General features: G+C 41.5%; 1 protein-coding gene across 1 annotated transcript in view; it reads right to left on the bottom strand.

Moving 5' to 3' along the window:
- The window catches only part of FREM1 (FRAS1 related extracellular matrix 1), a 307,907-nt gene that overhangs the window by 218,887 nt on the left and 74,408 nt on the right, over window positions 1-14,612 (bottom strand). The window contains 3 exon segments of the mRNA XM_030194282.1: window positions 2,450-2,702; window positions 5,199-5,292; window positions 11,975-12,183. Coding sequence (XP_030050142.1) covers window positions 2,450-2,702; window positions 5,199-5,292; window positions 11,975-12,183 — 556 coding nt within the window.

Genomic DNA, 14,612 nt, shown 5'->3' with positions numbered 1-14,612 from the left:
GAGAATTATAGAGGTATTATAATATTCTTTGTCTTATTTTATATCCCTTTCCTAATAATTCCTAGCATCCTGTTTGCTTTTTTGGTTGCCGCCACACACTACACAAAAGATTTCAGCATATATTCGTTTTCATGGCAGAACCTAACATCAGATAACTATGATTTGGATTATTCTTCCTAATGTGAATCACTTTGCATTTGTCCACATTAAATTTCATCTGCCATTTGGATGCCCAGTCTTCCAATTTCCTAAGGTCTTCCTGCATTTTCACAGTCCGCAAGTGTTTTAACAACTTCAAATAGTGACATCTGCAAATCACCTCACTTGTCATTCCCATTTCCAGATCATTTATAAATATGTTAAATAGCACTGTTCCCAGTACAGAGCCCTGAGGCACTCCACTATTCACCTTCCTCCATTAAGAGAAATGACTTCTTAACCCTACCCTCTGTTTTCTATCCATTTACCAGCTCCTAATCCACAACAGAACACTGCCTCCTGTCCCATGGCCTGTTAGTTTTCACAGGATTCCCTCAAGAGGGACTTTGTCAAATGGTTTCTGAAAGTCTAGATATACTACATCAACTGACTCACCTTTCTCCACATATTTATTTATGTCTTCAAAGAAATGAAGCGAGTTGGTGAGGCAATATTTCCATTGGCTGAATCCATGGTGACACTGTCCCATTAAACCTTGTTTGTCTAAGTGTTCAGTAATTTTATTCTATATGACAGTTTCCATTATTTTACTTGGCACTGATATCAGACTTACCGGTCAGTAAGATTCCAGATCATACCTGAACCCTTTTTAAAAATCGGTGTTACATTGGACACTCTCCAATCTTCAGGTACTATGGATGATTTTAAAGATGGGTTACAGATCACTAGCAGCAGATCAGTTGTTTATAACTGGGCATTTAAAAAGATATCAAGATAACTCTTTGCTGCTAATTGTATGCGGTTAAAGATAGACAACCAAAAACAGAGGCAAGTTCCAACAAAAAGCCAGAAAAAGTAGAAAAGCAATATGATAGTTGTTGCTTTTATTCAGGAAAGCCCAATGTGGCCATGTTTCCAAAAGGTCTAATTTAGTACAGCAGACGTATCTCAGGTATAATCCTCTAGTAAAAAATTACTATCGTTCAGCAAAGGCTTAAGCCTCCATTCTGATATATGTCGCTAAGTGCATAACTAATCTCTGCCATACTAAATAGACCTTTTTGAAACATTTATCAAGAAAATCAGATAATTGTTTGGATCCCTGATGCAAGTGTAAAGCACAGCCACATCGGGCTTTCTTGAATAAATGTGGCCACTACTAAACTGGTTTGGATTCTGCCTTAATATCCAACTCTTTTCTACCTTTTTCCCCAGTTAAATGTATGTATCTAGATATCTTTATCCTGATATCTTAGTGATATCTGCAGCCAACATAGCCATATAACTTTGATCAGAAGCATTGAGTATCAACCACTATCCAGCTAAGGTTTAACACGCCCCTGCCAAGCAGCCAGCTCCTCATCTTGCTAAACAGATAAATGATTGATTTAGCAGCCCTGTAAAACCTTTCAGGTCAATATTCAGACACGGGCTTTTGTTTGATTTCCCATCTTCTCTGCTTTTTCCTTTTATGTTTAATTGTAATAGATATATATCTATATCTGTAAAGGGGATGGGATTTGATAAATCGCCTTTCTGCGGTTAGAATCAAAGCGATTTACATATTCTATTCAGGTACTTATTTCGTACCTTAGGAAATGGAGGGTCAAGCAACTTGCCAGAGTCACAAGGAGCTGCAGTGGGAATTGAACCCAATTCCCCTGGTTTTGAGGCAACTGCATTAACAATTAGGCTACTCCTGGTTTAAACAAGTCTGGCAAATTCAGTGCCATTATTTAGATAATGTTATTTTGACATCGCCGGTCAGCAAACAGAGTTTTCTTTTGGTGCCAATTTTTTAGGTGACATAGATAGAATTAGGTCTTATATGGGTACCAGCGATATTTGGTCTGCTGTATTGATAATTTCTCCAGAAAACTTAGGATAGCCTTTTTGCTGTCCTAAGTTATCCTGATATTGGACTTAATATTTGCACTATCCAGATATTTCTGTAGACCACCCATGCTCTGCCTGGCACTATTCAGTTACTGGCCAACCCAGTACAGCCAATACCACTACTCTAAATATCAAGCACTGCTATCCAGAGAATTGCTTTTAAATATAAAGTCCAATATTTAACTGGTTAACACCCGAAGTTCACCAGATTAATGGTTTTTGAATAGCAACCCTATTATATTCATTATCCGTTTGATGGCTTAAACATATTTCTCAGTATTCAGAAATAAGGTATCAGTTAGCTGGATTTCCTTTGGAATAAGTCGTCCAGCCAGCTACCCATACTAACAAACCCTGTGAGAGTCAAACCCAACCTTGCTCTTTTCTCACATACTAGTGTGCTGGTATGTCACGGTTCCTGAAACGACATCTGCTTGGGAGAAGCGATCCACCGTGGTGCCCTCTTTCTGTACCACTCCATAATGGGGTTGTCGAGCGATCATGAACATTAGCTTTGAGTCATCACTGTCCACGTCGGTAGCATAAAGGTATTGAGACGTAATGGTAGCTCTGTCTCCTTCTGGACAATGTAGGTTTGGAATAAGGTTGGCCTTCATGATGGGAGGCTCATCGTTTACAGGCAGTACCTTAAAAAAGAACAAATTTCAGGCTCCATCAAGAAAGAAATGCTCACAAATTACCTTATCATGATAAGGAATCTTAAACATTCACCTTAAAGAAAACACAAATCAGAAAAATCTGGTATTGCTAGAAAACAAAACAAAATCTAGTCCAGTTGATATTCAGCGCTATTTAACCAGCCAAGCACTAATATTCAACATGAGATAGCCGGTTATCTCCACTGAATATTAGCACTTAGTGTATATCCCTGGATTCTATATATTGCACCTAGCATTCCATGCTGAAATCCAAACGTATTCTTTAACAATGCACATGACTTAATTGGCTTAACAAGCTAACCAGCGTTGTAAACAGCACTTAACAAGCAATAATGAGTACTAGCTGACAATAATTAGAATTTATGCGCACAACTCCCTAAGCATATTCTGTAATGCACTGCGCCTAAACTAATGCAGGCAGGCAAAAAGGGGTGTGGTTATGGGCGTTTCATGGGCATTCTAAAATTTACATGCATTGTTATAGAATATTGCCCTCTGCGTCTAAATCTACGTGCCGGAATTTACGCCACATTTTCGTTGGTGTAAATGGATGTGCGTAGTTTTACTTATTTATTTATTTTCCAGTACTTAATATACCACAAGGTTCCACATGGCGACTATGCGGTTTACAATAAAATATCTAAGGTACAGAAACAAAAAGCATATCATCTAAGCGTATTCTATATACTGCGCCTAAATCTAGGTGCCGCTTATAGAATATGCTTAGGCGGAAATATTTTCTGCACTGATTTTTTAATCATTATATATAGAATCTGGCCCATAGGAGGAGATTCTATATTTGGCGCCTAAAATATCAGCATTGAAATTAGTGCTGACTAAGCGATGCCTAGATTTAGGTGCTGATTATAGAATATACTTAGTTCATATTTTAGTGCCTAAATCTAGGTGCACCTGTTTACATCAGTGAAAACATGGTGTAAATCCCAGTGTATAGATTTAGGCACCGAGAGAGTGTATGAGATCGAGAGAGTGTTTGAGAGTAACTGTGTGACACATGGAGAGTGAATGTGATATAGTGTGAGACATTGAGTGTGTGAGAGACAAGTGTGTGAGCGTGAGAGAGAGGAAGACACTGACTGTGAGAGAGAGTGTGTGTGTGAGAGAGAGTGTGTGTGTGTGTGACAGAGATACCCCCCCCCCCCCCTCTCTGTATTCAAAACTTGTTTAAGGTAATTTTTAAACAATATCTGTGGTGACAAAAGATGGGTTTTTGGAAAATTCAGTAACCTAAGATTTTTAATCCGTAGTGAATTCTCCAAAAATTCTGTGCAGCATCAAATTATTCTTAACCCTAGCTGCTCCTAGGGATTGCAAAAATAATAATTGTTCTGTTTGTCAAGTTCAGCGATTGATTCAGAGCAGGGAGAACAAGCTGCAAATGATCCCACAATTGCTTTTATTCTATAAGTTATATGCCTAAGTGTGAAACCCACCCATGGCGCACCCCTGTTTCACCCACGTATATGCCCCCCCCCCCCCACACACTTGCATTTGCATGCTATGTGTTTCCATGCTAAGTTTCTATGATCTTAGCATGCCAAATGACACTCACATTTAGATGCTAAGTTTATAGAATTGAGCGATCAAAGGGGGAGAAGTGACCGTGGATCAGACTTGTCTGCTCACTAAACTCCAGGAAAATCTCAGTTCGATACTAGGGGGGGCAGTGGGGGGTTTGGGGAACTGGGAGAGGATATATAGTTGGGTTGTTGAGGGACTTGGGGAGTTGGGGGAGATTTTTGTTCTCCGAGGCCCTTTAAAGAGACAGTGAACCCAAAGTGGGATGGACTATCTACATTATTGTCACTTGGAACCATGATGTTCCTAGTTGCAGCAACACAAACTGATATTTACTGTAGAAGTCCCTAACCTGCAGTATTGAGGTAAATAGCACTGCAGTAAAATGTGTTATTTTAGCTAAGCATAGGAACTACCCTTCTCAGCTGAAAGGTTAAGATCTGATGCCACGAACTTTCATTCATAGCTACCTGGAAATTTACCCCCTTTTTATCCCTTCTTAGCTAACTTTAATCACTGAAGCAACATTCCTTGGCCAGGGGTCACACAACAGGACTCCTTCAGGAACCCATAATTATGATCCAAAATCTGACCATGAAGTATTGCCACTGCCTGGGACTTTTTCTTCCCAGGATCTCTGAATATTTCCTCCTCACCATCTTCAATCCCACTCAGTTGAAGGATATGAAGACTGGGGCTAGGAATTCAACTCAAATCTCTCTGTATGGTGATTCATAGCATTGAGCCGCCCCCTTGTTATTCATCTAATGCAGATGCATTTCTCCTATAGACATGGGGACAGAGAAAGACCATTAGAGCCTCAGAAAGAGCCCACTGCTATTATTCTTCCCAAGAAGTGCAACAACTGTTAAAGATTGCCACTTAATCTTTAGTTCGTAAATTGTGATGTAAAACAGTCCTAACCTTGACTTTTAGGATGAACTCTGCAGAATTAACACCATCTGTGGCTGTACAGACAAAATCGTCATGAAGAACCTCTGAGCCATCATGCTGGTACCTGTGGGAATTGAATTTCACATTAATAACTTTTGCTTTGGAAAATGATAGATTGTGCATTTTGGTCATTGTTCTGTCAGAGCTGAAATTATCTCTTATTTCTAAGGTGCTGAGTGTTCTTCTCTCCCATCTAACACTACAAAAAGCCAATTCCAGTGAAAATGATTACTCATCTTCCAGCCACTAGTATTAGACATGCAAGGGCCCAGCACAAAAAAAAACTGAGAAAGGAGCTCCAAAGCCCACCATAGGCTGTGCTTCCTTCATCATGAGGCAGGCTTGGGGCCTACTGTGGTATTGGAGCTCAGCGAAATAACTTTAGTTGCCACCTCTTAATACTGGCCCTGATTGTATTCACAAAGAGCTATGAAGTCTGCTTCTTCCTTGATCTGTTTCTAACTTTCTGTGGGGCCATTTTACTTAAGTGCACTGAAATCTGGTTTAATATGTTCTAACTCTGGATTTTCCTGTGCACTAAGCCCACATTTAACGTGGCATTTTAGGAGCATTCTCCATCTTTTTGAATTTCAAGTCATGTGCTAATGTTCCCATTACCGCTTAGCTCCTGTAAAATGTTGACATGGGAGTCATTATCTTTTTCTGTTTAGGAGGAACTAATTGCTCCTGTGTAAGCTCTGCATTATCCAGTTAGTACAGACTAATGCGAATGTGCTAACTGGTTAATGCTTCCATGCTCATTCTCTGTCCTATTTTAAAATTAAAGTAGGCGTGTACTTTCTTTATCCCGTTCCAAAAAAAACGTAAGGACTTTGGGCCAAATTCTATAAATGGCACCTTACAAATCAGTGCCAAAAAACCATGCAGTTAGCATGATTCTATAAATTACATGTAAAGTTAGATGTAGTTTATAGAATACGCTCATGCGCCATTCTTGCGACTAAAATTTAGGAGCACCCTTTTAGGCCAGCTAAAACCAGGCCTAAATACCTGTGCCTAAGTTAAGCGCAGAGGGCCCTGTTCTATATATGGTGCCTAAAATGAATGCATGTTAGGTATCCATGCCTAAGCACATTCTAAATAACGCACATAGATTCCCACTGGTCCCTTATGATCCTGGGCAAATTACTTAACCCTCTATAGCCCCAGGTACAAAAACGTCAGACTGTTTGAGCCCACGAGGGACAGAAAACGTACCTGTATATAATATGTAAACCACTTTGACTGTACCACAGAAAGGTGGTATATCAAATCCCTTTCCCTTGATTTATGGCTCAATTGCTTACACTAGCCCTAAGGTAGTGCAAATGTCTGCATTCTCATAAATTATAGTATGTTATAATTTACATGTGTACATGAATGTTCCACCAATGCACTGCCCAAGCTCTGCCCATGTGCATGCCCACAATAAAAGAACTCACCATACAAACTTTTACACTAGTCAGTCTTTCATAAGAGGTCATTTATGTATGCTCTTCTGGCTAAAACCAGGTGGCTCCTTTTAAAATTACCCCTCTAGTGATGATACCCAACTGCTGTTATGTATAAACTGCTGTTATGTATAGTAAAGCAATTTAATTTAGGGCTGCTTTCTTGCAAGCTTCAATTAAACCACATAGCTATATGGATATAGCGGAATTAGAAAAGGTTCAAAGAAGAGCAGCCAAAATGATAAAGGGGATGGAACTCGTCTAGTATGAGAAAAGGCTAAAGAGGTTAGGGCTGTTCAGCTTGGGAAAGAGATGTCTGAGGGGAGATATGATTGAGGTCTAGAAAATCCTGAATGGTACAGAATGAGGTAGAAGTAAATCGATTTTTTACAAAGACACTCAAAGAAGTTACATGGAAATACTTTTAAAACAAATAGGAGCCGCCTTTTCTCCTCATAGGGAAGTCGTCCCATCCCCTTTATCATTTTCATCGCCCTTCTCTGTACCTTTTCTAATTCCACTATATCTTTTTTGAGATGCGGCAACCAGAATTGAACACAATATTCGAGGTGCGGTCGCACCATGGAGCGATACAAAGGCATTATAATGTCCTCATTTTTGTTTTCCATTCCTTTCCTAATAATACCTAACATTCTATTTGCTTTCTTAGCCGCAGCAGCACACTGAGCAGAAGGTTTCAACTTATCATCAACGATGACACCTAGATTCCTTTCTTGGTCGGTGACTCCTAATGTGGAACCTTGCATGACGTAGCTATAATTCGGGTTCCTCTTTCCCACATGCATCACTTTGCACTTGCTCACATTAAACGTCATCTGCCATTTAGATACCCAGTCTCCCAGTCTCGTAAGGTCCTCTTGTAATTTTTCACAATTCTCCCGCGATTTAACGACTTTGAATAACTTTGTGTCATTAGCAAATTTAATTACCTCACTAGTTACTCCCATCTCTAGGTCATTTATAAATATGTTAAAAAGCAGTGGTCCCAGAACAGACCCCTGGGGAACCCCACTAACTACCCTTCTCCATTGAGAATCCTACGCTCTGTTTTCTATCTTTTAACCAGTTTTTAATCCACAATAGAACACTACCTCCCATCCCATGACTTTCCAATTGCCTCTGGAGTCTTTCATGAGGTACTTTGTCAAACACCTTCTGAAAATCCAGATACACAATATAAACCGGCCCACCTTTATCCACGTTTGTTCACCCCTTCAAAGAAACGTAGTAGATTGGTGAGGCAAGATTTCCCTTCACTAAATACATGTTGACTTTGTCTCATTAATCCATGCTTTTGAATATGCTCTGTAATTTTGTTCTTTATAATAGCCTCTACCATTTTGCCCGGCACCGACCTGAGACTCACCAGTCTATAATTTCCCAGATCTCCTCTGGAACCTTTTTCAAAAATCGGCGTTACATTGGCCACCCTCCAATCTTCTGGTGCCACGCTTGATTTTAAGGATAAATTACATATTACTAACAATAGCTCCACAAGCTCATTTTTCAGTTCTATCAGTACTCTGGGATGAATACCATCCGGTCCAGGAGATTTGCTACTCTTCAGTTTGTAGAACTGCCCCATTACACCCTCCAGGTTTACAGAGAATTCATTAAGTTTCTCTGACTCACCAGCTTCGAATACCATTTCTGGCACCGGTATCCCACCCAAATCTTCCTCGGTGAAGACTGAAGCAAAGAATTCATTTAATCTCTCCGCTACAGCTTTGTTTTCCCTGATCACCCCTTTTTACTCTTCGGTCATCTAGCAGTCCAAACGATTCTTTTGCTGGCTTTCTGCTTTTAATATATCTAAAAAAATTTTTACTATGTGTTTTGGCCTCCAACGCAATCTTTTTTTCAAAGTCCCTCTTAGTTTTCCTTATCAGCACTTTGCATTCCTTATGCTGTTTCTTATTATTTTCAGTCGGTTCCTTCTTTCATTTTCTGAAGGATTTTCGTTTAGCTCTAATCGCTTCCTTCACCTCACTTTTTAACCACGCCGGCTGTTGTTTGGTCTTCCGTCCTCCTTTTTTAATATGCGGAATATATTTGGCCTGGGCTTCCAGGATGGTGTTTTTGAACAGCATCCATGCCTGATATAAATTTTTGACCCTCGCAGCCACTCCTCTAAGTTTTTTTTTTCACCGTTCTTCTCATTTTATCATAGTCTCCATTTTTAAAGTTAAACGCTAACATATTTGATTTCCTATGTATACTCACTTCAAAGCTAATATCAAATCTGATCATATTATGATCACTGTTATCAAGTGGCCCCAGCACCATTACCTCCCGCACCAGATCATGTGCTCCACTAAGGACTAAGTCTAGAATTTTTCCTTCTCTCGTCAGCTCCTGTACCAGCTGCTCCATAAAGCTGTCCTTGATTTCATCAAGGAATTTTACCTCCCTAGCGTGCCCCAATGTTACATTTATCCAGCCAATATCGGGGTAATTGAAATCACCCATTATTATTGTGTTTCCCAGTTTGTTTGTGTCCCTAATTTCCTTTAACATTTCTGCATCCGTCTGTTCATCCTGGCCAGGCGGATGGTAGTACACTCCTATCACTATCCTTTTCCCCTTTACACATGGAATTTCAATCCACAGTGATTCCAAGAAGTGTTTTGTTTCCTGCAGAATTTTCAGTCTATTTGATTCAAGGCTCTCCTTAATATACAATGCTACTCCTCCACCAATTCAATCCACCCTATCACTACGATATAATTTGTACCCCGGTATGACAGTGTCCCACTGGTTATCCAGGTCTCAGAGATGCCTATTATATCCAATTTTTCATTTAGTGCAATATATTCTAACTCTTCCATCTTATTTCTTAGGCTCCTGGCATTCGCATATAGACATTTCAAACATACTAATACACTACCATGTTTTATCATTATCATGTTACCCAAAATCTTTCTGTTTATTACTAAATGTATACTTTATCATGCATTCTCATTATTCATGATGTATTGTAAGCCACATTGAGCCTGCAAAGAGGTGGGAAAATGTGGGATACAAATGCAACAAATAATAATAATAACTATGTTTGTTGTTCCTATTTACATCATGCTCAGTACTTGACAGTATTAATTTGCAATCTTTTGTCTGATTCTTTTTTTTTATTTAAGGACAACTGATCTACTACGGTCTCTTTTGCAACCTCACTATCAGGATACTCTATCTTCCCTGTTTTAGTGATATCTTTTGAAAGATACCTTATCCTGAACCATGCGCTTTTGAGCGACTGTCGGCCTTCCCTTCGTTTCTAGTTTAAAAGCTGCTCTATCTCCTTTTTAAATGCCGACGCCAGCAGCCTGGTCCCACCCTGGTTAAGGTGGAGCCCATCCTTTCGGAATAGGCTCCCCCTTCCCCAGAATGTTGCCCAGTTCCTAACAAATCTAAAACCCTCCTCCCTGCACCATCATCTCATCCACGCATTGAGACTCCAGAGCTCTGCCTGTCTCTTGGGCCCTGCGCCTGGAATGGGTAGCATTTCAGAAAATGCTACCCTAGAGGTTGTGGATTTCAGCTTTCTACCTACTTTTATGTTCTTATGGATAACAGCTAAATATAATTCACAGATAGAGGACTTATACATCTAGGGAGGAATTCTATAAATGGTGCTCAAAAATAGACTGCTGGAATCTGGTGTAAATCCTGGCACCCAAGTTGGGCGAGGAGGTCCATTATTCTATAACGCTGCACACAACTTTTTGAAATACCCATGCCTAGTGGTGTGGAGCCTGTTCGCAAAAGCCATTTGTTAAGCTTTTAGGAATTTTGGGAGCCGGTTGTTAAAATGCCCCCCCCCCCCCCCCGTGGCTACTTTAACAACTGGCTCCCAAAATTTGAGCTCAGGCCCCATCCTGAACTCCCATTTACTTTGCTGGAAGGGATACCGAGTCCTGCCAGCCATATAAATAGACTGCTGCCACTCCCTTCTGCTTGTTTCCAGCTCCGAGCAGCATGCCGGGATTTCTCGCACATCTGAGCATGTGCAAGAAATCCCGACATTTATTTATTTATTTGTTACATTTGCACCCCGCACTTTCCCACACATTGCAGGTTCAATGTGGCTTGCTGCTTAGAAACAAGTAGCAGGGAGAGGCAGCAATCCATTCATTTGGCTGGTGGGGCTCAGCATCTCTGCCAGCAAAGGTATGCCTAGCCCGAGGGGGGGGGGAGCAGAGAGGAATGCGTTGTCTCCCAAGTCCACCCCTGGGCCCCCTTGAAATTACAGCGCTGGCTAGACCCAGAGAGCCCGTTGTTAAAAATTTACCAGCACACCACTGCCCATGCCCATTCCGTGGCCATGCCCTTTTATGGGTTGGCTGTTATGGGTTTTAGGCATCCAACGTTATAGAATAGCACACAGCCAGATGCATGCACAAATCCTAATTGGTGCAAATTAATGTCAATAACTGGTTAACATCCAATTATTGATGGTTAACAGCTTGTTAGCCAATTAAATTGCATGCGCATCTCTGCAGTGTCTTCAAATTTGGGTGCCATATATGGAATCTGGGGGCTAGTGTGGCTGCTAAAGATATAAGTCTGTTTGGATACTGACCCAAAAAATATTTAGACCGCTACACTACTTGCAACATCGAAAACAGTTTACAACTATTTAAAATAGACAATAGCAAATGCAAAAACCTGAAATAATATGAACAACAAAATCCTTCCATCTTGCCCAACTCTCCCATAAAAGCATAACTGCCAGCTAAACACCATCCCCCTGATATTCAAAGCTATTTAACTGTCCAGACACGGCCATTGACTAGTTAAATAGCATATCGGTGCCTAACCACAGATATTCAGCAGGAGTTAACCGGTTATCTCCCGCTTAATTGGCAATATTGCACGACATAGCCAGTTAAGTGCGGATATTCAATGCTTATCCAGCTACGTTCAGCGGTTAAAATAGGCTGCATAAATATCAGGCCTATCTTTAACTGATAAAAAGTTAACCAGTTAGCACTGAAAATTGGCTTAACCAGTTAACTTTTTAGTGGTTAAAAAAAGCTTTGTATATTTAATGCCGGTCGATGAAAACAGCCCAGCATTGAATATCCAGGTTTAACGCCGGCAGAGGACAGCAAAAGCGCTGTCCGCTACCAGCTGAATATCGGGCCCCATAATTTCATCTTCCAGCAACTGTCATTCGACAGTATAACTAACATTTTAGCACTTTGAATCTATTTTAGGAAAGATAATTGTTTTCCTATCTAGTGTATCATAATCTGATAAAGTCATAAGGCTTCCAACCTAAGTTTGGAGATGCCAAGGTCAGCCACTGTGAAGCTGTCGCCCTCTTTCATGACAATTCCGTCCAGCTGTACTGCTCCATACAATGGCTGTCTCTTGAGCTGGACCTTGATGTTTTCATGTTTGGTGTCTACATCACTTATCAGAATATGGTATAATGTCACAGTGCACATTCCCCCTTCGTTAACCTCCAGCTGGTTTGTAAATACCTGGCAGGAAGAAAAATCCATTGAACAATGCATGAAGAAACACCTGTGAAGGCAGATTTTAGACAGAAAATACAATTGGAGTTGAGACGTCTAGGTCGGGTCATGTTAAATTCTGGTAGTATTTTAGAAAAGGATCTGCCAACATTATTAATCTCTAAAACATTAACAGAGGCAACATGGCAACATGAATATCTATGCGTTGACACTTACATTTGTGTGTTAGTATTTCAGAACACAGATGTGTAAGTGCCGACAAATAGATATGTACATCTATCATTTTTGAAACCTACATGTTTTTGTTCTCTCAGGGCCCCTTTTACTAAGCGACAGTAAGCCCAACATGGGCTTACCGCTCACTAAACAGGAAGTACCGTGGGCTACCGCAGCAGCCCAGCGGTACTTCGCACCCCAAATGCGCCATCATATCCGGCGCTACAAAAATAGATTTATTTTTGTAGTGCCGGGCAGTAATTGGGCAGTGCTGCATGCTGCCCGGTTACCACCAGGTTAGCGCGGGAGCCCTTACTGCCACCTCAATGGGTGGCAGTAAGGGCTCCCCCCCAAATGGCATTTCCTGCAGGAAAGAAAGACAGAACCTAATTGGGTGGCAGCACCGGTGGTTGGGAGGCGGGGCTAGTGGTTGAGAGGCGGGGCTAGTACTAGGCAGACTTCAACGGTCTGTGCCCTGAAAATGGTAGATGCAAATTAAGGTCAGGTAAACATATAAAGTAGCGCATATGAGTTTATCTTGTTGGGCAGACTGGATGGACCGTACAGGTCTTTTTCTGCCGTCACCTACTATGTCACTATCCAGTTTATTTTCGAAAGAGAAGGGCGGCCATCTTTCGACACAAATCGGGAGATGGCCGCCCTTCTCTCAGAGGCACCCAAATCGGCATAATCGAAAGCCGATTTTGGGCACCCTCAACTGCTTCCCGTCGCGGAACCGGCCAAAGTTCACGGGAGTGTATTGGCAGCGTACCTGAAGGCGGGATGGGGGCGTGTTTAAGAGATGGCCGGCCTCGGCCGATAATGGAAAAAAGAAGGGGCGTTCCTGACAAGCATTTGGCCGACTTTACTTGGTCCAATTTTTTTCACGACCAAGCCTCGAAAAGGTGTCCCAACGGACCAGATGACCACCGGAAGGAATGGGGGATGACCTCCCCTTACTCCCCCAGTGGTCACCAACCCCCCACCCCAAAAAAACTTTAAAAACATTATTTGCCAGCCTCTATGCCAGCCTCAAATGTCATACCCTGCTCCATGACAGCAGCATGCAGGTCTCTGGAGCAGTTTTTAGTGGGTGCAGTGCACTTCAGGCAGGTGGACCCAGGCCCATCGCCCCCTACCTGTTACACTTGTAGTGGTAAATGTGAACCCTCCAAAAAAAAAAACCCACTGTACCCACATGTAGGTGCCCCCCTTCATCCCTAAGGGCTATGGTAGTGGTGTACAGTTGTGGGGTGGGTTTTGGCAGGGATTTGGGGGGCTCAGCACACAAGGTAAGGGAGCTATGTACCTGGGAGCAATTTGTGAAGTCCACTGCAGTGCCCCCTAGGGTGCCCGGTTGGTGTCCTGGCATGTCAGGGGGACCAGTGCATTACGAATGCTGGCTCCTCCCATGACCAAATGCCTTGGATTTGGTCGTTTTTGAGATGGGCACCCTCAAGTTTCCATTATTGGCGAAAACCGAGGGCGTCCATCTCTAAGGTCTGCCTAAATGTTGGGATTGCATTATCGACACGAAAGATGGGTGTCCATTTTGGTCAATAATACGGTTGGCTACGCCCCTTCCTGGGGCCGTCCCCGGAGATGGGCGCCCTTAGAGATGGGCGCCCCCGTTCGATTATGCCCCTCCACGTTACTATGTTAACCTGCAATCATGCAGCATTATCGATTTTATAGAGGAGAATAACCCTTTATGATTAAGAGGCAAGGACAGAATATTTGAAGAAGGTTTGCCATCCCTATCTTGTGCTAAGGAGATTATTTTAGATGTATAAATGCCAGCATTTACAAATGTATGTCTAAATAATGTAGAAAACCCAATTTTAGAAATCTGAGATTTGCATCCACAAATCATGAATATATGCAAATATAAGAGTAATCCCTTCTGTATAGCACTGCTCAAAATGAGAACTTTTAATAAAACCTAGATATCCCCGGGCAAAAGTATAAATCCCGATGCTGATGTTGGAGATCATAAACGTGCATTCCCCTTCTGAAATAAGAAACATATGTGCATATTTTATTCCTGCCCTTGCCCCATCCTAGTCCCACTCTATCCGCATTCAAACCATGCCTCCTTTCTCATGTGTATGTATTCATGATTTGCACAGGTAAATCTTGACTTCCTAAAATCAAGTTTTTGATGTTTATTAGATAAGTACATGTAAATACCAGTATTTTCACATAAACATTGCAAAAAG

This window comes from Microcaecilia unicolor, chromosome 2 (assembly GCF_901765095.1).
Source record: "Microcaecilia unicolor chromosome 2, aMicUni1.1, whole genome shotgun sequence".
Lineage (NCBI taxonomy): Eukaryota > Metazoa > Chordata > Amphibia > Gymnophiona > Siphonopidae > Microcaecilia > Microcaecilia unicolor.
This window is presented reverse-complemented; position numbering and strand designations above follow the sequence as displayed.